Below are 25,484 nucleotides of genomic sequence, written 5' to 3' on the forward strand. Positions count from 1 at the left end.
CCCCCATCATTAATTTCAGTTCTAAAACATCTTTTTAAAACAATTTCTTGGGGCTGGAGAGATGACTCATCAGTTAAGAGCACTTACTGCTCTTGGAAAGAACCTGACTTCAATTCCCAGGATTCATTCCATGGCTCACACCTGCTTATAACTCTAATTCCAAAAGATCCAAGAACACCTGCATGAATATGGTGCCGATGAGTTTGTTCAGGGACACACCCTCACTCATACACACATAAAAATTTTAAAATCAATTCTTTATATTGAATTCCCTCTGTTAAAATTATTGACAACCTTGTTTTTCTAATTAGATTTGTCTATGACAACCTTTACCTGATTATGTCAACCTTAGAAGTAATGAATTTATGTACAAGGGGTTTATTAACTTGTCTACTATTTCAGGGCAACCACAAATCAAAACTAGAATATGGCTCCAGATCTCTAAGCATAAAGTTGCTAATATTTCAGGAGGAACCAGAAACAGAGAAAGACAACTATAAGATATGTGTGTTTTCCTATTTTAAAATGTAATTTAAGAAGAAAGGTATAAGAATTATAATCATCTCCCTCTCTTCTCATATTTCCCTGTATCATTGTTGACCTATTAATAGATGGATCCTATTTCTGCTTCCTTGCAAGTCATGGCTACAATACCAAAAGGGTTATAAAAACAAAGATACAAATGTGCAATGATAAGAGACAATAGCACATCGGAAATATTGAGAAAATTACAGAACTGTGGGGGAAGTTGAATAAGATGAATCAAGGCCAGGTTGTGGTGGCACATGCCTTTAATCTCAGCACTAGGGAGGCAGAGCCAGGTGGATCTCTGTGAGTTTGAGGCCATCCTGGTCTACAGAGTGAGCTCCAGGACAGGCTCCAAAGCTACATGGAGAAACCCTGTCTTGAAAAACAAACAAACAAAAGATGGATCAAGATTAACTATAACTGCCGGGCGGGCGTTGGTGGCACACGCCTTTAATCCCAGCACTCAGGAGGCAGAGGCAGGTGGATCTCTGTGAGTTCGAGGCCAGCCTGGGCTACCAAGTGAGCTCCAGGAAAGGCACAAAGCTACACAGAGAAACCCTGTCTCGAAAAACAAAACAAAACAAAACAAAAAAAAAAGATTAACTATAACTGAGAAAGATAAACAAAAGTCTCCAAGGGGGACCAGAACAGACCTCAGATGGCAGAAAGATTAAGAAATGGAGGGACCAATTTCTTTCTACAAGGTGATATAGAAACAAAGGGATTAATTGGAGTTCTTATACACAGCAGTTAAACTATATCCCTTTCCTACATTTTATAGTTCAGTGGTGACATTTCCCAGTAAACCAGTAAATGACATTAAAGGACAGCCAGAATTTGGTAAAGTTCACCTCAACGGCGGCCTTAATGAGTCTGTGGTGTGAGTAGAGGGATGGGAGGGAATCTGGACTTGCAGGGGTAGAGTGTGGGGAAGAGTCTTAGGATGTGCTCAGTAGCTCCTAAGCCATAGAATTAACTGGTCTTCTGGGATAGTGCGTCATCCTGCATGTGAATACAAAGCAAAGATGATGTAGATCCATGGGGAGGATGCATTGTGCAATTTTCTATAGGAGAGAGGGGGCTGAGCAAAGAGTTGGAAGAAGAAACGTGACTGTGAACCAGCTAAATGAGGGATGAGAACCGAAACCTGCCCACAACATTTTTCTACCCTTGGTTACTCTTATCCTGAACAATAACAATACCAAAAAAAAATGATAGCTCAAAATCACATTATACAGACCACAAAGTGTGGCCCATTGTCAAACTGCCAGCTCTGTGAAGCAATAGCTTGCATTTAAAGAAAGAAACCTTATTGGAAGCCTTCTTGAAAGACTAAAAGAACCACAGTGAGATCCTTGCACTGTGGCAAAGCGGTGCACACTTCTCTAGATGGAGTGGATATTCCCTAGCCCCCTTGCTTATTTGGGTACCACCTGATCTGTGTCAGGATTTGACATCCCTAGTAAAGTACTTGCCTCTTGAGTACCACCAAACCACATGTGTGAAATTGAAAAATATGTTATCTATCTTTTCAAAGAGAGAACTATTAGGCACCACAGGAACCCCATCCTGTTACTCTTGCCCATAGGCTGAGTCTCAGATGAAGTGAAATACCATTTATAAAATAATTCCTAATTGGATGAATGCTTCCAGTAGTTGGTACCAAACTTTCTGGGCTCCTTCAAATCCATTCTCATAAACTCAGGCAGCAAATTAAAACCACTGTCACTCAGGGGTCTCTTTGGCCATCCATTAACTATCAAACTGATCTTGGGAGAGCGCCCTTTCCAGACTTGCTTCCGCTCAGTAATTTATCAAATTCTAGTCGCTAGCATGGGGTTTCATTCTTTAAAAATTGATGAAATGCACATCCTAGAGTCATTGTAACATTTTTTATTGGAATAAAAGCGATTAAAGGGGTTCAAGCCTATGTTCACTCACGCTTTCAAGAATAATTCTCATCCCGCCGCCCTTATACCCTGCCTCATTGGTCACTCTTCAGTTCACGTTCTTCTCACAGGACAGTGGGTATCAACACAGTGTAACAAAGAGCTACACAAGAACAAGGGGACACACAGGGACAGCTGGAGAAACCACCTCCCTGGAGTGTGATGAAGAGTCGACTATTAACCTAAGACTACACCATGACTACTAACTGCTACCAAGATAACAAGTCCTTTTTCAAAACGGCCTCAAGTTAACTTTAGGAATGCTTTCCTACCACTTCACACACTTTGCTAGGTTTGCTGGTGCTGTTTCCAGCCCACGGAGCCCGCTCTCCTTTCGTGGGTCATCTTTTTTTTGTAATGAAATGACTTCATAGGGTTTGGTTTTCTTGTTCAGTTTCTTTTCTCTTTGCTTCATAATTTCTTGAAAGCGAATTCTCTCCTTTTCCTCCTTATCCTTCTGTTTTTGGGCCTCACATGCTTCTTCTTCTTGCCTTCGGGTATCCATGTCTCTTTGCCACTGTGACAGAAATAATAATTCATTTACATATTGTTTACCATGAAAATCCACACGTCAAAATAGCTTTTCAAATCTGGTCATTATATGCCATTTTTCGTTCACCATTTTGCAGAGGCATGCCTCGGGTTTCTTATACTCAAGTAATTTTGAAAACTGCACAAACATGTACATGCCCCATGGAAATAGAATTTCCTCCTAAAAGTAGGATTTGTTTCTACATCCCAGAGTATTTTGCTGTCTTATTCAATACTATTATTTCTATGACAGCATGCATTATACAATGAAAGATACAGCTGAAGCAAAATAAACAAACACAAAAGGATAGAAAATATATATTAAAGAGAACAATCTTATATTATTCCTAATAGGCTGAAAGTGAAATTAATAGTCATGAAACTTCTTCACCGTGGCGGACCATGGCAGAGTTAAGAGGGTGTAAGCAGTGTTGGAACTAATGAAGAACAAACACCTTGAGGAACTGATTCTCTTCTAACACAGGTGCCAGAGGAAATGGTTAAAGGGAGGAGGAAGTCCTCTTCAGCCCGAGTGAGCAGAGTGGAGTCACTCCTGGCAGGATATGCTAGAAACCCCTAAGAATCCTGCCTACCCCCTCAGCTCAACCCACAGCGTGCTATTCAGCCCTACTGGCAATAATACAGTCTTGCAAAATGTTATAATACTCATATGAGTAAACTTTAAATCTAAAGCATAATACTTATATATTTATAGTGTATAAATGTTTAAATTTTAGTGATACAAGGAATAAGTTACAATATGTTTCTTGAGGTGTTATCTTCACAACATTATTACATATTTAGTTTCTTCCAAAATAATTTTTTTGATGAAATACACAGAAAATTGTGGCAAAAACATCCATAATATTCAAGCACAGCCTGAAATTTATTTAGTTTAAAAATCTGTGATATTCAATAGCAACAGATACTTTTTCTCATATGCAAAATCTCATACTTTCTATTTGGCCTTTTAAATTTTTTATTGTTTGCCTGTCTCATAAAATTATACCATTCATTGTTACATGCATCCCATTCCTGTCTCATCCCTTTGCTTCTCCAGAGGGAACCCTTCTTATCACCAAGTCTCTAGTGTCTACTTTTTTGTGTGTGACCCACTGAGTTTGGACAGTTTCCTGCCCAAATGTGGGTCGGAGCTTATTTACTAGAGCAAGGGCAATTTATTAGAGGCTGTCCCACTGGATAAAAAGACAGCCCAGCCTCAGTGACTGTCAATGGCCAATAGTCCCTCAAAGATATGTGAGGACTCATATATAATGAAATGTGGAGGTGCCCAGTCTTGTGTAAATCTTGTGCAAGTAACCATGGTGACATGAGTTCAATGGCTACGATGTGACCAGAAGACCTCTTTCTGCTGTGCAGCTCTTGAGCCTCTAGGACACACACACACACACACACACACACACACACACACACACACACACACAAGTTTAGTTCTTATATTATTTTAAGTAAAGAGAATTACATCACTTGCCCCCTCCAGCCCGAACCAGCCACCCTCCCTCAAATCCCTCCCATGTCTCCATCCCACTCTCAAGTTGATAGCCTCTTTTTCTTTGATTACTGTATACATACATGTTTGTGTACGTGTATGCAAAAACATATAATGACAAGATGCTGAGCTCATTTTCGTTGTTTGTAAATATATGGTTTCAAGCTGAACCACTTTGCCTTGGTGGCAAATGGATGAGGCTGACTCCCCTTCCTAGCAGTTGCCTGTAGTTATTTATCTAAGGGTGGAGAAACCCACATTTTTTTTGCCTTTCATGTTAAGATTTCCATTGATATTGCCATTGTTCTGGTGCTGTTTATGCCGCCATTTTTAGGAGAGACTGTTTGACAGACATCCTGGCATTCTGGCTCATACAGTCTCTCTGCCTTCTCTTCTGCAACCTTCTCTGAGCCAAAGATATGGGAGCTGTGATATAGATGTATCTCTTGGGGCTGAGCTCCTCAAATCTGCGTCGTGTCCAATTTCTTCTACAGTGTTTCTTGAACCTTGAAGGGGTGATATAGTTGTTCCATTTGTGGTTGAACACTCTACTACCTATTCTTGGCAATTTGGCCAGTTATGGATTACTGTATTGTGGGAGCTCACAAAGGTTTTCTAGTGAGATCTGAGCTTGCTTTACCCAGCAAGGCTGCATTATGGGATAGCTTGACCATGTGCATGGTTACCAGGTGACTGAGTCTTCACTTGGCTGTGCTAGGAGGAGCTCTTTTGCCCCATCCCTTGGCTTTCAGCTGGAGGATTATCCATTGACAGAGAGTACCTCTATTCAGTCTCAGTCTCTCTCTCTCTCTCTCTCTCTCTCTCTCTCTCTCTCTCTCTCTCTCTCTCTCTCTCTCTCTCTCTCTCTCTCGGATTATCTGCTTTAAGAAGCATTATATAGTATATTTCCATATTGGTTTTTCATATATCTCTCCCCTCTCCCCTGTATTCCTCCTCTCCTTGCTAAGACCTTTTTATTCCCAGTATTGCCCCTTTCTACTTTCATATTCAATGTGTTCTACTGTTTCCTCCTCCCTTGAGGCCTCCTCCTACCTTCCTTCAAATGGCACCTCTCTTTCTGGGCCTTGTGGACACTAAAACTTAAGCACACACTCTAAAAATCCATAGCTAGGATCTGCACCTAAGGGAGAATATGAGGTATGTCTTTTTATGGCCTGTATCACCTTATTCAGTCTAACATTTTCTAGATCTACTAATTTTCCTGAAAATTTCATAAGTCTATTCTTCTTTACCACTGAACAAAATTCTTGTTCATATATGCCAGTGTGGAAGTGCAGGGATGTCTGTTGTAGGGTTTGGAGTCCTTTAGGCATATGTCTAAGAGTGATAGAGCTGAGCTATACAGCAGCATTAATTTGAGTTTTCTGAGGAACATGAACTGTGATCATCATAGGGGCTGCACCAGTTTACACTGCCCAGCAACAGTGACAAAAGGGTCTCATTTTTGTTCATCCTCACAATTCATAGTCACTTATTTCTTTAATAATAGTCATTCTGACTGGCGTATGCTAAAATATCAAACTACTTTAAATTTGCAATTTTCTGGTGGCTAAGGATGGTGAACATTTGTAAAAAGTATTGATTATCTTTTTTGTTTCTTTGGTGAACTCCACCTTCAGTTCCTTGGACTAGTTTTAAATGGATTATTTGTTGTCTTGATATTCAGACTTTAAGCTCTTCCTATATTCTAGAGTCTAACTTTCTGTCATGTGTAGCTTCTCCCAATCTGTAGGCTTCCTTTGCAGTGCAGACACTTTCTAATCACGAGTTTCCACTTGTTGTTTGGAAGCCTTATTTGACAGCTGGAGTCATATTTGAAAGGCCTGCCTATGTCTTTAAGACTTGCATACATTATCCTCTAGTAATTTCAGAATTTCAGGTCTAATGTTGAGGTCTTTGGTCCTTTTAGAGATGATTGATCCAAGTACTATATTGAACAAGCATGAAAAAAAAAAATGAGCACCTTTGCCTTCTCTCTGGTATTAGTGAGGAGGCTTCAAGTTTTTCTCCATTTAAGCATGATATTGGCTACAGATGTGCCAAATGTAGCCATTGCATAGTTGACATGTGCCCCTCCCGCAGCCCTAGTCCCTCCAGAGCTTTTATGATGAATGAATTTTTGTCAAAGACCTTTTCTATGTCTATTAAGATGATTGTGTGATTTCTGTCTTTGATACTGTGTGATGAATTAAATTGATTTATTTTCATAAGCTGAAACATACCTGCATGTCTGAAGTGAAGTCAACTTGACCAAGGTAAAAGACTTTTTTTTTCATGTTCTTGAATTTAGTTTGCGGGTATTTTATTAAGAATTTCTGGGTCTGTGGTCATCAGAGAGATTTGGTCTGTAATTTTTTTTTCTGAGTATGTCTTTGTCTAGTTTTAGGGTTAGGATGATACTGATTCTGTAAAAAGAGTTTGGAAGTGTTTTTTCATTTTCTATTTTACAGAATAAGCTGAGAAATAGTGCTCCTAGTTCTTCTTTGAATATTTTATTGAACTAAAGCTATTCAGACCTCATTGTGTTTTAAAGTTGGGATATTTTTAATGACTGCTTCCATTTTTTGTATTTGTTGAAGATCTGTTTGTATTATTTATTTCACCTTGGTTTAACTTTGAAAAGTCATATGTATCTATAAATTCATATATATTTTTCCAGTTCAGTGGAATATAAAATTTTAAGGTATTTCTTCATGATTTTTTGACATTGGTATCTCTCATAATGTTTTGCTTTCATCTCTAATTTTTCTAGTCTGGGTCCTTTCTCTCTTTATTTTGGTTGATTTAGCTGAGTTTTTCCAACTTACTTATCTTCTCAAAGAACACAACATTCTGTTTTAGTGATTCTTTGGGTTTTTTTTTTATTTGGATTGGTTTGGTTTTCACTTCTATTTCACTATGATATTAGTTATTTCTCCCCATACAGTGATTTGGATTTGATTTGCTCCTGTTTTTCCAGCCTTATGTTACAACATTAGGTCACTGATTTGTGAACTAACTCTCCCCCCTGAGCTCTAGGTGAGTCTTGCTTAGCACTGAATTCATATGTATTATTATTATTACATCCTCATTTTTATAAAATTCCAGAATTTTTACACTTTACTTTTCATTTCTTCATAATTCAGTGGTGTAGTTAATCTCCATGAATCTGTGTATATTCCAAGGTTTCTCTAGCTGATTTATACACTTATTACACTGTGATCACATGGAATATAAGGAATTATTTCAATTTTCCTGGGGTTTTTTTGAGATTTGTTTTGTGTCCTAATACACAACATATTTTAAGTTCCTTGTGTGTGCTACTGAGGAGAATGTGTATTTTGTAGAGTTTTAGTATAAGGTTCTGTAGATGTCTGCTAGGTCCTTTTGATCTATAGTGTCATTTAATTTCAGTCTGCCTCTGCTGAACTGTCTAGTAGTGAGAGTAGAGTATTAAAGTCCCTGAATATTACTATGTTGTGATTAATGCCTCTTAGGTCTACTTGATCTATAGTTTCATTTAATGCCAGTGTTTGTCTGTTGAACTTCCTAATGGAGAGGTAGGGGGAGCAAAATCACTGACCACCTGTTTTATGATTAATATTTGAGTGTAGATCTAGTTGCATTGTTTTATAAAATTAGTTGAGCCTGTCTTTAGTGTGTATATATTTAGAACTGTAATTTCCTCTTAATTGATTTGCCCACAGTTATCAGCGACTACCTCGTCTGACTAGACTTGGGTTGAAGTCTATTTTCTCAAATACTAGAATAGTGATGTCTATTTTCTTCTTGGTTCCTGTTGCCTGGAAAATCTTTGTTCATCTTTTCACCCTAAGGCAGTGTCCATCTTTGATGACAAAGTATACTTCATGAAAGCAGCGAGAGAAAGTAACCTGTTTCTTATCCGGTCTACTAGGCTATGTTATTTGATAGGAGAATTAATACTATTCTGAGTTTTAAATAATATGTGTGTGTTGATCTTGTCACTTTGTGGTCTTTGTAGTTTTTGTTGTTTTATTTTTTTTAAATAAAGATGAGGCTTTAAAAAGCATTCAGTGAGTTTCCTCTCAGAATCAAATTACAGAAGTACCTAGGCTTTCAGCAATAGGTAAAGGTTTGACAACGTCAATGCATTTCATTGGATTTCTAAGGTGGAATGAGGCATAAATCCAACACAATGGTAACCATTTAAATGCTTTCTCTGTAATATTAATTTTCTAATATACAACAAGTTTGGAAGAATGGTTTCAGCACATTATATGACAGACGTTTCCGGGGGAGAGGTAACATGCACATATATCTACTCACACTAAAAAGGAAACTGACAGCGGACCAAAGTATAGATGCCAATGAAGTCCAACTTGGTAAACCAATGAGCTGTTTGACGGCCACTTACAGGAATATGGGTAAGGCGTGGCATACAGGAGCAGACTCAAAGACAGCTGCATCATAATAGCCCACCCCAGCATGGGACTCAGCTCATGAATGCCTGAAACCTGGAGCACACTGCCCATCTGCAGGCATCACAAGAGACTGGAGAGTGGCCTTTATCGGTGACTGTTGGTGTCAGCCTTGGTCTGAGTGGCCTCTAGGGAATTAGTCTGGTTGCTTCTTTCTGGCAGCTGTACTTGTCTGAGAGTGACTCTCCACATTTTCTGTTGGTATACTCTTCAGGAAGGAAGGGCCTGCTGAATTTGTTCAGGTTCAGGGACCTCCTGGAGCTTTTTTTAAGGTGCTTATTTGCTATCAGCTTCCCCTCATGATGGAATATTTCAGTCTCCAGGAAATTGCTACATAACAGAATGTTCTTCAGGCTTCCATTTTGTCTTCAAAATGAATTTTTTGAGGTTGAAAAGTAAAATGTTTTAATGCAAGATTTTTCTCACATTTTCAGGGTTTTTTTTTCCAGTATAAACTCTTGATGTTTTCTAAGATTTAAAATTTTCTGAAAGCCTTCCACAGGTTTCTCATGTTCACAATGAGTCTCCAGTGTGTAGCCCACAGTAGTCTGTAAGAAAAGAACTCTGGATAAATCATATGCCACATCATTTACTATGGAAACTTTTCTCTCCAATGTGTTTTTCTGATATTTCTTAAGACTGGGTGTTGTGTCACATTCACTGCAAGGGTAAGGTTTTGCTCCTGTATGAGTTCTCTGGTGTGCACTGTTTTGAGGCTATTGTACAGCATTTGTCACAATCATAACATTTGTAAAGTTCTTCTCCTGGGTGAATCCTCTGATGTACATCGAGATCTGAGGACCTGGTCAAGCATTCATCACATTCACTACATTTGTAAGATCTGTCTACAGTCCGGGCTCTGTAACAGTCTTCAACTCCAGACAACTGAGAGAAGCCCTTGCTGCCTTCTTTGCCTTTGTAGGGTTTCTCTCCTGTAGGACTTCTCTGCTCCACTGGTAAATGATAGGTCCCATTCACCTCATCTGTAAGGTCTCTCGTCAGTATGGGTTCTCTAAGCAATGGTTCTTAAGGTCTGACAAATAATGAAATGACTTATCCCATTCTTTACATGTACAATGTTTCTCTACAGTATCCATTTCCTAATGTAAAGCATTTGTCACATTCCTGGCATTCCTAAGATTTTCTTCCAGTGTGGATTCTGAAATGGACTTTAAAGTATGACAATGTACCATAGATGTTGCCACGTTCTTTGCATTTCCAGGTTTTTTCTACACTATGAGTTATCTGATGTTTGCATGTAAAGTCAATTTTTTTGTCATGTTCTTTACATTTATTTCCAGGGTAGATTCTCAGACTTTGACTAATGCTGGAATACAAATGTTTCCACAGTCTTCACATTTTGCAAAGTTCTTCTCTGGTGTGCCCACTTTTCTGCCTGTTTTGGTTTGATGATACAACAGAGGCATCACTGTGGTTACTAAATGTACAGCTGTTGCCCTTTTCTGTAATATCACCTGTGTTATAAGGTGCATGTGGGAAGGATCCATGAATCATTTTGCTGAGCTCATTACATGGATGACTTCTCTTAGATAGTCATTGGCTAATGGACAATTTGTTTTGAGCCTAGATCTAAGACCTTATGTTTACCACACATTGTATAATGGTTCTCTGGTAGTCATCCTCTGGAGAAGCAGCCATTCTCCCTGTTTCTCTTCTCTGGGATTCTGTCTCAGGAACAATTACTGAACCTCTGCAATATAAATGTGAGGGCAGTGTTCTCATGAGCAGCAACAAAGAAACTGATCACATTCCAGTCCTGTTCCTGGTGCCTGTTTATCAGGCACACTGTTCCTCTTACCTGGGAGATTCCATAGCCACTGAGGGGCAGGTCTGACACTGTAGTTTCTTTCCCAAATCCCACCACCACCACCACATGGTTCCTGGAGGTACCTCAGAAAAATGGCCTTTTGTTAATTTCTTAGTTGTTTTTTTCTTTAATGACTGTCTTAGTATTTGTTGTAGCATTCCTTGGATATGTTTATCTTCCTCTTTATTCTTAAATACTCCTATTATTCTTTATAGAACTTTCATGGTGATCATAAATTCCTTTACTCTCTCCTGGCCATCAAAAGTTTTTGTTTCTCCTTCAATTTTAATGGTTTTGTCTTGTATATTAGGTTGAGTTGACAGTTGTAATTTTACAGGATTTGAAATGCATCTTCCAGTACATTTTGACTGTTAAGGCTTCTAGTGAATAGCCAGCAGTTAATCTAATGGACTTCCCTTTAAGCATTACTTCGTATTTCTCTTGAGAGGCTTTCAAAATACATTTGTTCTGTATATTTAGTGCTATGACTATGATATGACATGGGGAGTTCTTTTTCTGTTTCTATCCATTTAGTGTTCTGTGAGCCTTTTGTCTCTGGATGGGCATCTTCTAGATTTGAGATATTTTCTTCTATGATTTTGTTCAAAGTATTTTCTATTCTTTTTGTATGAAGTTATTCTCCTTTTATGATGATAATACATAGATTTTGCCTTTTTATGGTAGCCCAAATATCTTGTAAGTCACATTTACACACTTTAAAATACTTATCATTGATGTTGACAGAGTGATCTGATCTCTCTGGCTTGTGTTTGAGCACTGAAATTCTGTCCTCCACAAGATTCATTCTGTCACTGAGACTTCCCAGTAATTGTTTTAATTTACTTATTCATTTCCATCATTATTTTCATTTGGCTCATCTTCAGTGGTCGTATCTCTTTACTGAGTTGTATTTTTCTCTATTGAATTGACTTATTTAATCCAGCTGTTTGTGATCTCTTGAAATACTTTTGCATCCTCTTCAAGTTGTTTTTAAAAAGATATTTATAACTGTTATTTCTTAAGTGTTTGGAATTTTATCTGGGTTGTCTTCATGCAGGGCCATTACTATGGGATTGGTATGTGTTGAAGATAAGTTGTCCTGCTCTCTCTCTCTCTCTCTCTCTCTCTCTCTCTCTCTCTCTCTCTCTTTTGCTGGGACCTACCCATCTGGAGTTAGATCAGTGGGTAACATTTTCATTTAAAGTACACAATAAGAGAGAGGTAAAGTTATGTACTCAGTGTAGAATAGTCTATTTCTCAGAAGATTGGATCAAAGATGTTGTAAACTAGGTAAGCCTGTGTTCTTTGGGTGATATAAAAGAATGATAGATCTAGAGGAAAACAAAGGTATGAAGAATAAGGGACACAGGTGACCTGCAGAGGCTGACCTTGGGCAATAATGAAGAGCCTAGAAGGGAGTAAGAGCTGAGTGGAGACTTGGTATGGGGTTTGATTCTCAACTGACTTCCTGACACACTAGGCAGACCTTGGGGTTGGAGTGGATATATAGGCAGGCTCCCTAATCATAAATGGCAAACCAAAGTTGAGGCCAAAGTAAAGGCAGGTTTTGTAACTTCAAAACTGGTAATTACCTCATCTTTTTTATTTATTTCATTTAAAACAATTTATTAAAAGTCTGCTTTTTATTATAATATAAAGGACAGCATTTCTTCTTTCCCCTTTCTCCCTCTAAACATGTACCCCTCCCTGCTTTCCTGCAAACTAATGGCCTCTTTTTTACTAATTTTTATCATATACAAGTTATGTACGTACATATTTGTATATATATTCCTAAATATAACCTGCTCAGTTCATATGATGTAACTTGTATGTATATGTTCAAGGCTGACCATTTGGCAAACAATCAGTGCATCTCTCTCACTCCTAGCTTTCCACAGTTGCCTGAAGCTCTTTGCGTACGATGGAGACCTCATGAGTTTTTCTCCATTCGGTCTGCCATGTGCATTAGTGTCATCCTTGTTCAGCTCACATTTAGACAGTCATATTGATGAGGCTTTATGGACATAGCTTCTGACGTGACCAGAAGACATGATCTCACAGAGAAATCCCTGGTTCTCTGGCTCTTACAACCCTTCTGCCCCTGCTTTCAAACTACTCCATGAGCCAAAGGAGCACAAGTATTTATCCAATAGATTTATCAGTTGGGACAGGGCTCCACAATTCTGCATTTTGATTGGCTGGGGTTTTCTATTGTGGTCTCTGTCTGTTGCAAAAAGAAGTTTCCTTGAGGAGGGGTGAAGACTACCCTTCTCTGTGGGTGTAAGGACAAATGTTTATAGACTGTTGTTAGGGATTATGCTGGGTTAGTAAAGTAGAAGTTGTAGATTCTTCTCCCATAACCATGACTTCACTGGCATTGAGTAGTTAGGTGGTTTTCTAGGACCAAACATGGTCTCCCTCTTCTTAAGCAGGTCTTAAGTCCATTAGAGAGCTGTTGGCTACTACCAAAGTATGCATGCCACTACTGCATCCTTAACATTATTTTATCATGCTGGTTGTTCTCATAGCTGTGTAGGAATGTTGGTGGCCTCCCTCTGGAAGCTTGTATAATATTTTCTGATATCATGAAAGCTAGTCTTGGAAGAGGGGGAGTTCAGGTCAGTTCCAGGCCAGAATATCTCTGGGCTCTATTTCTGAAGCACATCGTGTCTTCAGCAACAGGGCCTGACCGTCCAGCTCTTGTGTGTGGTGGTGGTGGTGGTGGGGGGAACAAAGAGGACAGCAACAGACTGTGTGTTTGAGGAGTCTCTGTGACAGTCTTAGCTAACTCAAAAGAAAGCTAGCTGTTCATGGGTTTTTTGTTAGATGGTCTTTGGCACTTGGAGGGAGCATTGTCAACCCATATAAGAAAAGTTTATTAAAATTCTGTATGTATAATTATGCACAGAATTACATGTATTGTAGGGTTTTAAATGTAATTAGTTAATAGCATGATTCCTTGTGGCCTTTTCAGACATCCTTATTATTATTTGACAACCTCTTTCCTTCTCCCATATTTACCTCCCTCCCCTTCCCTAAAGAGTCCCCCTTTTTGCATTTCCTCTGTGTGATGAGTAAATCTTAAGATTTGCTAGTAAAATAAGACTTTTTAAAATCCCTCAAATAGCATGTATAAATATATCAACATGTTTGAAAACAGTAAATAGGTTTTATCATATCTTTATTGTCCAGAAGATAGATTTTCTTCTTTTTCACATTCTTCAAACTTGACATGGTCACAATCCAGAATACCAATTCCTTCTTTTTATTGGCCTCCATAAATACAATGCCAGTTTGTTCTAGCTACCCATGATTATTTCAATTTAGATGACATGGTGTAATGTTTTGACTCTTACCTGCCATTATTATTTTCACTGTGCTACCTTGAAGTTGATGGGAAATGGAAACACCACTTACAACTTAATTCACTGCATGCACTCAACAATGTAGTCATCATGCTATGGATTACTGCAATATACAAAGTAACTCAATTTGTTTTGAGTAATAACTAACTCCCCTCTTCCTTGCATGTTATGGCCATTCAACAAAATAAGTTGATTTGGAAAGAAAATGGTGCCTGTAAGCTACAAGTATATATTTTTGTTTCTTCTCAGCATTACAAGTCCTACAATCTGACAATTCTTCTTAGTGACTATAATCCAAGCACTAAAATCAGCTGCATGAGCAAGAGATCTGGAAATTTCATTTTGTGCACACACTCAATGATTTACTTACTTTAAAACTTAGGGAGAGTACTTGAATTCAATCCATACTCCATTGTTGCTGTTGGTAAATGTTTAACAGGGCTGCTGTAATGACTGAATTTACTAATGTCAGAGCGGGTTTCAGAGTGTGAAGGATAAGGATGGACAAACAGCTATTGTCTTGTTCATTTCAAAGAAAATTTTATATGAAAAGAAAGCTTTAATGATATAATATCCCAAAGCACATCCAAAACCATTCCCAAATTAAAAACTACAAACATTAGTAGTTTTATTAGGCAATATATCAAGCAATTTGGATTTAATAATTTCTCTAACTTTTTTTCAGAGAGGATTGTTTCATACTTATTCCACTACAACACAAGCAGGCCCACAGCAGTGCTTCTTAGACGATGCTTATAGCTTTGGAAAAAGCAAAGGATGGTGGCTCATGGATGCTGTCTCACTTCTTTTCTCTGTCATTCAGACTATTATCTTCCACCTTGTTAGCCTTAAGGATCCCAAATCCACTTGAATACACACACATATGTGTGTGTGTGTTATATAACAAAATGGTATGTGTGTGTGTATATGTGTGTGTGTACATTATGTATAATGTTGGCAAGTTATCTAATGTAATGTATCTCAGATCATTTTGATGAAATGATTAAGAAAATACAAATTTTGAAATTTGTGGATCGTTAGGTTTTAAGAAGACTGACATATAATTTAGTGATTGGCCAACAAAATCTTTGTTAGTCTATAACAGAATAGAAGCATACGTCTGATTTTGTGATGCAAAGACTATCAATCAGTCCCTGAAACCCAATGCTTATAGCTATTAGAAGAGTTGCTTAAATAGTATGTGATAACTGACCATTCAATGTGATCAGTAATTGAAATAATGCCTTATATACTTTTAAGAAATCACTGATTTAGTAGAATGAAATGTAATCTAGAATATAACCAAATCTGATATATCATATTGAACTACTAGCAATAAAGTGATGAAAATAATTTAAACATATACTATATGCTATGGCTTTCATGTAGTATTTGATAAGAAAATAGAAAATAATATCTTTCCTACTTCAGCTCCATTGCTTTAAAAATGTAGGCATAAAATGATGCTTGTAAGGTAAGAGAGCATCAGCAAAATGGATTAAAGTGTTTTTTGTGAATCTCCTTATATTGCCATTGCTTGTTTAGGTCTACTATGTACAAAGCAATTATAGATCCTTCTTATGTGTTAAGGGTAAGGTCATAGAATAAAACATTTTTTGTTCTATTTTAGAACCAGTTACTGCAGAAGTAACTGGTATCCACTACCTAATAACAGATTTTTGTTGTGAGATATCAGAACTAATTCAGGAAACAGGATTAAGTTAGTATCTCACGAAGTACCATGCCTCAGTTAAGACATTAAGGTATGACATCCCACTATGTAAGCACCATGGTGCTTCACAGTGAAGCTTGGCAATGGACAATCATGAATCAGCTCTTAAACATCACCCATGAATGCCTTAGTATCAGAAATATATTACATAAGTCAGTTTGTTTTTGAAGAATAAGAGTTTTTATGCTAGTTTAAGGAAGACATGTCCTAGAAATGTCAGAGAAGCTATGCCCATGAAGTCTCACCAGCAAGGCTGCCTGAACAAGACCTGAACATGGATGTCACCACTACACATGCCAACATGAAAGGGGGAAATGTCATAGGGCTTCAACACTAGACAAGACAAAAACCCTACAGGTAATTAAAAAATGCTAAGATTGGGAGAGATAGACTTCCCCAGGGACGAGGCCCCAAATTGTTAACCCAATACCAAGTGTTTAGCCCTGAGATCATGTATATACACTTAATATTATACAGACAGAGCAAGTTGTATTTAGGAATATAAATATATATGAACAATTAAACACATACAAGCTATGGATTCAAAGGAGAGTATGGGAAGGGTTGAATGGAAGTAAGGAAGGGTCAAAATAATGTAATTCTATTTAATTTTTTAACAAAAAAAAAGTCAGTCTTACATGATGGTCGATGATTTCTGCCAATTTCTTATCTGCCTTGGTGAAGAAATCTGGATACGGAAACATGGAAATATCTAATACAGAAGTATGATCCCTTAAAAAGAACACAAAAAAGACATGTCTAGCATTAGGTTTAGGTACAATACTTTATGTTTAAGTTTTAAATTAAGTTTAAATTACATTTAAGTTGCAGTTTACTATTAAGCATCTTAATGCCACTTTATTAAACTAAAGTGCTTACTCTAACTAGATTTCTGGTATGTTAGTTTTTAGTTTGTCAAAGTCATTTTGGATTACCAAAACTAACATTTTGGGGATAAGATATGACATATAGAGTGAAAAACTAAAAAATAATAATTTTTTTAAAAAGATAATTCTCTTGTGCCAGATGCAAACTCAACTGCTGGCTGATACATAGCAAATGAGATGTAAGGGCACAAAGGGTAGAGTTAGGATATTGGAATATCATTCTACTCAGTGGGGAGGTGAACATGCCCATCTTTTTCTGATGCAACCCTGCCACCTTGAAAGCTCTAAGTGAGGCCTAAGCCTCCAAGTTTGACCTAAGAAATGATGAAAACATGATGTGATTCTCATATTTCTTTAAGTTAGTCATATTGCTTTGATACTTTAGCAAGAGCTTGTAAATTTGCTGTTATCATAAAGCTGGTCCCCCAACTAAGGCAGATTTAGAGCCAAATTGTCCACATAATAATTCTACTACAGATACTATGAAAAAATAGTGCATAGTGAAATATATGTAAAGAAATGAAATGGTGGGAAAGTGGGGAGGGTTGAGAGAGAAAACAGAGTTTTAAAAAGAAAGGCTTAGGGAAGAAGATGTGAGAAAACAAGTAATATCATGAAGCCACATGGCAAACACAGATTAATAGGAATGGGTTGAGTTAAGTTGTAAGAGCTAGCTAGCAAGAAGCCTGAGCCATAGGCCATACAGTTTGTAGTTAACATAAGCCTCTGTGTGTTTACTTGAGACCGAGTGGCTGTGGGACCAGGCAGGACACAGAGAAACTTCTGTCTACAGTAACCAACCAATGTCTGATTTGACTATAAGGCCCATTCCACAAAATGGAACCCATAGCTGATACTGCTTGGGCGACCAAGAAACAGAGACTAGATAGCCCAGAGACCAAGGATAAAAACAAATACCACTGGTCTTAAAAAACAAAAGTAGCAATAAAAAGGCTTGAACTGATATTCCCTTATGCTCATGGATCAGTGCCTTGTTCAAACATTATTATGTATGAATTCAAGTTTTATTCAGACTATTCAGATCACTACTGTCAGAGAATCTTCCTCCTGCAGATGGAAATAAACATGGAGACACTCAGTCAAATATTACACACAGAGAGGAAGACCTTGAAACACACAGCTCTAAAAGAGATGTCTCCATGAAATCCCTCCTCTCAGAGCTCAGAGAACCCTAGGAAGAGGAGGAAGAAAGAGTCAGGAGGGATGGAGGATACCAGGAGTATGAGGCCCTATAAATCAACTGAGTAAAGCTCATATGAACTCACAAAGACTAAAGCAGCAAGCACGGGCCTGCACACATCTGCACAAGGTCCTCTGTAATATATTATAGCTTTCAGTTTAGTATTTTTGTGGGACTCCTGGGTGTATGAATGATGGGCCTCTGATTCTTGAGTCTGTTCTTGGGGCTCTTTTCCTTCTGTTAGTGTTTGCCTTGTCCAACTTCAATGGGATGGATTTTGTTTTATTTTATTAATTTGTTATGTCTTGTTATATTCTTTTCTGATGAAACAGAAAGGGGATAAATCTGGATGGGAGGGGAGGGGAGCATGAACTTGGGTGAGTAGAGGGAGAGGAAACTGTAATCAGGATATATTGTATGAGAAAAGAATCTGTTTTCGGTAAAAGAGGAAAAATATGCAAGCTCTCGGGTAATGGTGGCTATGGACTTGCCCTCTGAAGCTGTAAGACACAATGAACTCTTTCCTCTATAGGTTTCCTTGGTCATGGTGTCTCATCACAACAGTAGAAAAGTAACTACGACAGGAGTTGATACCAGAGACTGAGATAGTGCTGTGATGGGCCTGATCATACTACTTTTTTGGGAAAAAATGTGGAAGACATTGGGACTTTGGACTAGAAAAACAGCTGAAGACTATAAACAGGGCTTAATGAACCATCCTAGCAGGAACTTGGAAAACAGCTAAGGGCAATATAATCTATGGAGGCCCAGCTCGAGAGGTTTCAGAGGGTAACAAAATTAGCCACTGGCTAGAGTCATTTTTGTGATATTTTAGCAAATCGTGTGACTCTTTTTGACCTTGTCCTAGGAATATATCTAAAGCTAAAGTGAAAAGTTTTGGACTAATTTTGTTGGCAGAAGAGATTTCAAGACAGCCTGATATTGACTCTGTTGCTTTGTTATTAGTGATTACTCTTACACAGATCTATAATGAAAAAGAGCAAGCAAAGCAAAAAAAAATGTACAGTTTGAAGAGAAAAAGAGCAAGAAGAAATTTAATGCTAGAGCCAAGTCCGATGCTCAAAAGGATGAGAAGTTTAAAGAAAGGCCTGATGGTGAATGGAACAAAGGGAGTGGTATCCTCAGAGCAAGATCCCATCCAGATAAACTTCCAACTTGTAAGAAGGAAATGGGAAAAAAAAAAAAAAAAACTTCTCTTCCTAAATAGAGGCAAGCTTGTTCAGTAAAAGAAAGCAACAGATCAAAGCTTATGCAAATGTAATTCAAGGGGAAAGACCAGATTCCATCCCAAGCAGGCAGGAGAAGTAGGCAGCATTAACCACATTAACCATGTGGTTCTGGCTTTAGAGTCATGCAGGACACAGCAGTAAAGGGGTTGTGGAATCTTCCTCCATGGTTAAGGAAAGCTGCTGAGGGCAGGTGTGTGGAGGGGAGTTCCCTATGTGGAGGCTCTGAGAGGACATTGTGTGAAGCTGTGAAGGTGAAGCCTGTATTGTGTTGGAGAACTCAAAATGTTGGAGACGTCAGAGCCATGAGATACCTGGCAGAAGACCTGAAGATAGGGAATGGAACCAGCCCAAGAAAGAGAAATGTGTTGCACTTAGAAAAGCTGGAAGAGAAGAGCTACCTCAGCCCTTTGATACCTGACATAGAAGTACAGGATTTGGAGTTTTCCCTGCTGGGTTTCAGCCTTGGTCCAGGATGTGGTCACAGTTCTCCCATTCTTCCTTTTGGAATGGCAATATATATTCTGTGACATTATGTTGGAAGTATGTAGTTTGCTTTTTTTTGTTTGTTTGTTTTTTGTTTGTTTGTTTGAGAAGGTTACAATTAAGAAGTTGTCTTGATTTGGACTTTCTACCTGTTAACTATCTCCCCATAACTACCATTACGGAATCCTGACATATATTACGTATTTGTGAAAGTAGTTTCCTAATATGATTCCCAGTTGTCTTATTTCTCTACCTCATAAGTTCACTTGCAGTCGCTTCATCATCCTTGCCCCCCTCACTGTTGTTAGTTCGCATATGTTCTCAATTGTTTTCCTAGTCTCTTCTCCTCTTCTTCTTCCATGCTGATTAGGTTAATACTTTAGACTCAAGCCCAGTGTCATAGTATTTGATCCTTCAGGGACCTTTTCTTGGTTACACTTATCTCAGCTGTAACTTTACATTTATCATGAGCCTGTGTGAATTTAATGTTTTCCCAAGTAGCTGCCTGACCAAGAAGGTTTTTATAATTTTTTTTTTTTTTTTTTTTTTTTTTTTTTTTTTTTTTTTTTTGGTTTTTCGAGACAGGGTTTCTCTGTGTAGCTTTGCGCCTTTCCTGGAGCTCACTTGGTAGCCCAGGCTGGCCTCGAACTCACAGAGATCCGCCTGGCTCTGCCTCCCGAGTGCTGGGATTAAAGGCGTGCGCCACCAACGCCCGGCAGTTGTTTTTTTTTTTTTTTTTTTTTTTTTTTTTTTTTTTTGGTTTTATAAGTTTTCTTATCAGTCTCTAGTGCCCAAGATGGTGTCAGTAAACACCCCATGATGTTTTCGTGTTTCCTGGATGAACAAGTGAAAATTTTAATGTGCTTTAACCCTCTATATTTTCTAAGCCAGTACTAGAAGCCCAGCCCATAAATACTCAGAGGAGTGGTACCCAATGATGCAAGAGGATCACAATCAGGAGACAGGCTTCAGAGTGAAGCAGATACTTGGTTCAAAGGAAGCAACATGCCACCAGGGAATATGGAGTGCCCCCTCCAACCCCGTAATATTGAGAAGCAGTGTGGGCAGAAGAGCATTGCACTCTCCTCTCACTGCTCTGTTAAAACATTAAAGAGAAAGGTGTCTCAGCTGGGAGTTGGAGGACAGGCAGGGGCCAACACTTGGGTTAACTATATTCAGCCCACAAAAGCTAGGCATTTCCAATTCAAAGAATTATGCTAAGTACTGTGAGGAGTAAGATAGAATCTTAAAAATTATTTAAAGGTTAAAAGCATTGAAGTAAGTTGTCTCAAATTCCTTCTTAAATAATAAATAAATTTTAAGTGCAAATTATATAATGCTAAAAGGAAATTTTAAAAGGAAAACTTAAATGAATCTGCTTATATATTTGTGGTTTCTAGTTATACCTGTTGATTCATTCACACCAAAAAAATGCATGTATAACAATGACTATAAGACAATATAAGAGTGAAGGAAGCATTCAGTGAAATAATGAAAATCATGTTAAGCATATGATTTTGCTTCCATTGTATAGCTTTACTGTATTTTTAATTTGGAAAAATAATACTTCTCACCTCAAGGAGGTAAAGTATGCATCAAACACTGTACAAGTACCAGCTGTAACATTATCAACATAATGTAAAGGAGGCTTTTAGCTCATACTATCAATTATAGCACAAGGAAATGAATAAAAGAAAGCAATTTTGATGAGTCTTGAATGAGATGAGGTATTTTGGTGTTTTATAGTGAGAAGTAGAGAAACAGTTTTCCTGCAATTCATTGTTTCATAGTTCTGGAATGTTAGTAGTTAGTTCCTCCAGCAGTTCCAATGGGTGTGTGATGTTGGGGGAGAGGGGGGGGGCATGCTTCTGGCTTCTCTCTTAGCTTCTGGGGGGATTGGCTATCCTCGCCATCCCCTAGCTGGGGAAATACATTATCCTCATGTATCTCTCTTCCCAAGGGCACTTTCTTCTATGCCTCCATGTGTCTTCTTTTCTGGTTTACAATGGCAGCTTTTTTGAGAGTTTAGGGATACTGTCATCAGATTTAAGATCCACATGACCAAAATAGCTCTAATGTTGTCCCAGTCTAACTAAGCTGTAGGTGGGTATCTTTTAGGCTACAGGCTCCTAGCATCTCCCTAGTTTTATAACCCAGGATATTTTTTTCATGGACCTAGAGCCATTTCTTTAACTATAACCATCAATGAAGTTAACCACCATTCATCAGTTTCTGTGGGAAGGCTGGGAGCCTTGGATAAGTTACAATTAACTAACACATACAGTGAATCACTTTCTTCTCTGCACTTTCCCACCAGCTTACAAACCCTCCTGTTTTTGCTTCAGGTAAGCTGAAGTTCCTGTTCTTCCTCCTGATGAGCGTTCTCGAGTAAAACCCTATCTGCCTGCTTACTGTACCCAGTACAATATTTCCTTGGTGCACCTAACCAAGCATGATCTTATCTTCAGATCCTCATATCCATTACATTTGGAAAGACTTCTTTTGTTTCCCAGTAAAGACACATCCAAAGGCACTGAGAGTTGGGGGCTGGGTGGCATCTTTGGGAGAACTCAGGTTGACGCACTACAGACTATACAATATAAGTGACAGAAGAGTGGGAGGTACTACAGAAGGTTGACATGGGGAGAAGTGTGAAGACCAGGTGTGGCTGGGGCCCAAAATGCAGTGAGGATGAAGTGCCTCCCTCCCTCCCTTAGTCACTAACCCAGCACTCATTGCAAAGAGGATGTTGTCCTAAGCATTGACAAAATGGCAAGAGAAAGAAAAGTGTTAGATACTGCCATCCAAAGCTTCTGTGTTCTCATAAAAACACATGCAGACATCTACAGGACCCTGGAAAACTGTTGCAAAATGGTGGAATACAGTTTTTGAGTTACAAAGTGGTAAAATATCTTCCTGAATGAATTCTGTGTGGCTGTTACAATATAACTGTTGAGCTAGACGAAAAGTCACACTTGTGACCTCCTCAGTTTCTTTCCTATATCGAGGATGAGGAATACACATGGATTCTTTCCAAAAGGTGTGACTGATGATAGGATTCTTTATGCAGTGTTGTTCCTGAGTGAGAGTTCTGTCAGGCAGGACATGGGGGGCAGGTGGCATACACAGATCAAGGCCTCTATGACCCAGGAAACGGAAGACACTGTATCAATGAAGCAGACCACAGGAACTCGTTCTTATTTTAACAAATGAATGGGCAGGCTTTGAATTCACATAAAGCACAGTTTTACACACCTTGACATAGATTCAAAAACCATTGTGATGTTTGTCTGTCACTCTGGAACTGGGGCTTAAAGCAGACCAATGCCTGTATAGACAAAAGTCAGAGATCATTTAATGAAATTGCTTTAAAAGCATTAATGACCCACAGAAGCAGTCAGAATAAGAATTGCCAAAACCTCAGAGAAATGAATCATTGAACATAAGTCATGCACCTCCATAGGGGCTTTACACGGTTGTTTCATGAAGGAAAAGGGGGAAAAAACTTAAGGAAAGGAGTTTTGAGTAGAAAGAAGTTAACAGAGATTTTGGAAACCTCACAGGATTGGTGGCACAAAATTAGATGCAAAGCAATCAACAATCCAAAACTGAGGAAAAGAGCATTAAAAAAGTAAGCGCCACATCACAGCAAAGTTTACCCTCACTGGAGTTGCTTAGCACTTGGAGAAAGTTGAAAGGCCTACCAAGAGTCACTGACTAGTATGTGTTTTCAGAACTTTCAAAGGAGCACAGAATACAAACTTGGAAGTCCTGAATCTGCAAATTAGGAGAGACTTTTCATAAATGTCTCAGTCTCTTGTTTGGGTCTCATGAAAATCTATAATTTTGGATTATATATGAATCATATATAGATTTAAACTAATAGTTAGATTCCCCTTGAGTCAGATCAGCCATCGGTTAGACAAACACCCTCCCAATAATCAAGTTACAAAACAGATGAAGGTAATTGTTTTTGGATGCACTAAGTATCCACCAGATTTATATATTCTTTAAAAAAAATCTATCTTTATTTAATATGTATGGGTGTTTTGCCTGTATGTATGTGTGAGCAGTGCTGAGGCCAGACAAGGGCTTTGGATTCTCTAGAATTGGAATTTCAGACAATGGCCAGCAATGTAGGTCCTGAGAATTGAACCTGGGTCCTCTGTAAGAACAACACATACTCTAAAATGCTGATCCATCTTTCCAACCCCACTGATTTCTAATTTTTCATAAACATATCTCACCATTCATTAAAAATCGACAAAACAGAAAAAAATTGAAAACTCATATGGAAATTGTAAACATGGGCTTCTAAATAACTATGACGGCCAGGCTGAGGGTGGCCACAGCAGAAGAGCCGTTTGTCTGGTGGGCGTAAGGTGCCAGGTTCGTTCGCCCTCCACCATTCCAAAAGGAAAAGAAAAGAAAATGGTAAGAACATTCAAATAAAATTGTGAAAAACGGAGAATTTTTATATCAGAATGATATAACCACAGGCAGAAAAGAAGATTGGCAAGTGAGAAGATGTTTTTAAAAAGTAGGAATGAAAAAATAAATAAAAGTAGAAATGTCTGTGCTCAAGTAAGGACAAAAGAGCAAGGGAAGAGAAGAGATGGCCATGTGAATGTTCAACATCACATTCTTACCATAATGGAAAGCTGGAAATAGCCCAGGTTTTACCCGAAAGTACGTGGTGGTTTTTTTTTTTTTTTAATTTTAAGTATAACAAATGAATGAACCACATAAAAAAGATTAAACAAAAGATATAAGAAAATATATAGCATAATTTTACTTATAAATATTAAAACCAAATAAAAATAAATATTAACAGTTTTAAGAATGCACAGAGTTGAAGAAAATAATTTTTAAAAAAAACAGAATGACATAAAATTTATAATAGTTCTACTTTTTCTAATGAAGAGGAAGAAAATCAGCTGAAGAGAGCTATACAGAGAGTTTCCCTCACCACAGTTTGCAGAAAATAGGACCAGAAATCAGAATTCAAACTGATCCCAACTTTCTCAAGGCCCTGAAAGTCCCTGTGTATGCCTACAAGGCCTTCCCTACAATCCAGTCCTGAAGGTCAGCTAGCCTTAAGAAAAGAAGATCTGAATATTTCTCTTCATTTTTCTTAAGAATCATGCTTAGAAACTAAATATTTCAAATCTTTTGGGGCATATTCAACTATAATTTTCAAACTTAATAGCCCACCTGTCAGATTTAATTTTTCATACATTTCTCAAAAAGGAGGTTTAAAATTAGGTGATTTTCTGAGCGCTTGAGGCAAAGATCTTGATCCCAGTTAATTTTTTTTTTATTTTCTATTTGGGATGGCTGAGTGATGCAAATTGTAAATCATGTCTAATCATACTTTGAATATTACTTTTATTTTCTTTGCCTTAATTGACTCACCCAAGCACAGTCTTAAGTTTATATGCCGCTGCTTAGAAAGGATAAGATTTAAGGTACTCTACAGGAAACAGCGTTTAAAGAAAATACAGAAACACTACCATCAAAGACAAACTAACACCAAGCCAGTTTTCTTGGCTACTTCTAAAAGGTAGATGTGTAAGTAAAGGTTTATTCTCAACTGGCTATGGTTTATACCACCACCTGTGCCCACACTTATAATCTCTAGTAACAATTGAACAGAGACTTTGTGCTGTTCTCTAGATTTTTTAAGCTGTAGGTAGGGCCGGTCTACCCAACAAGAGCAACCATGCTCTGCTCTCTCTCCCCTCCAACTGTGGTAGACTG

At 38.1% G+C, this 25,484-nt stretch overlaps 1 protein-coding gene across 2 annotated transcripts in view; it reads right to left on the reverse strand.

Annotated features, from left to right (window-relative positions):
• Window positions 1-2,406: 2,406 nt before the first annotated feature.
• Window positions 2,407-25,484, reverse strand: part of Tmem232 (transmembrane protein 232) — a 280,176-nt gene continuing 257,098 nt past the window's right edge. For both annotated transcript variants that reach the window (XM_016010076.3, XM_042259706.2), the window contains exons 13-14: window positions 16,542-16,635; window positions 2,407-2,994 (exon numbers count right to left, since the gene is read on the reverse strand). In XM_016010076.3, the coding sequence (XP_015865562.1) occupies window positions 2,746-2,994; window positions 16,542-16,635 (343 nt within the window). In that variant the 3' untranslated portion in view covers window positions 2,407-2,745. The remainder of the gene's footprint in view (window positions 2,995-16,541; window positions 16,636-25,484) is intronic.

Source organism: Peromyscus maniculatus, chromosome 13 (assembly GCF_049852395.1).
Source record: "Peromyscus maniculatus bairdii isolate BWxNUB_F1_BW_parent chromosome 13, HU_Pman_BW_mat_3.1, whole genome shotgun sequence".
Classification (NCBI taxonomy): domain Eukaryota; kingdom Metazoa; phylum Chordata; class Mammalia; order Rodentia; family Cricetidae; genus Peromyscus; species Peromyscus maniculatus.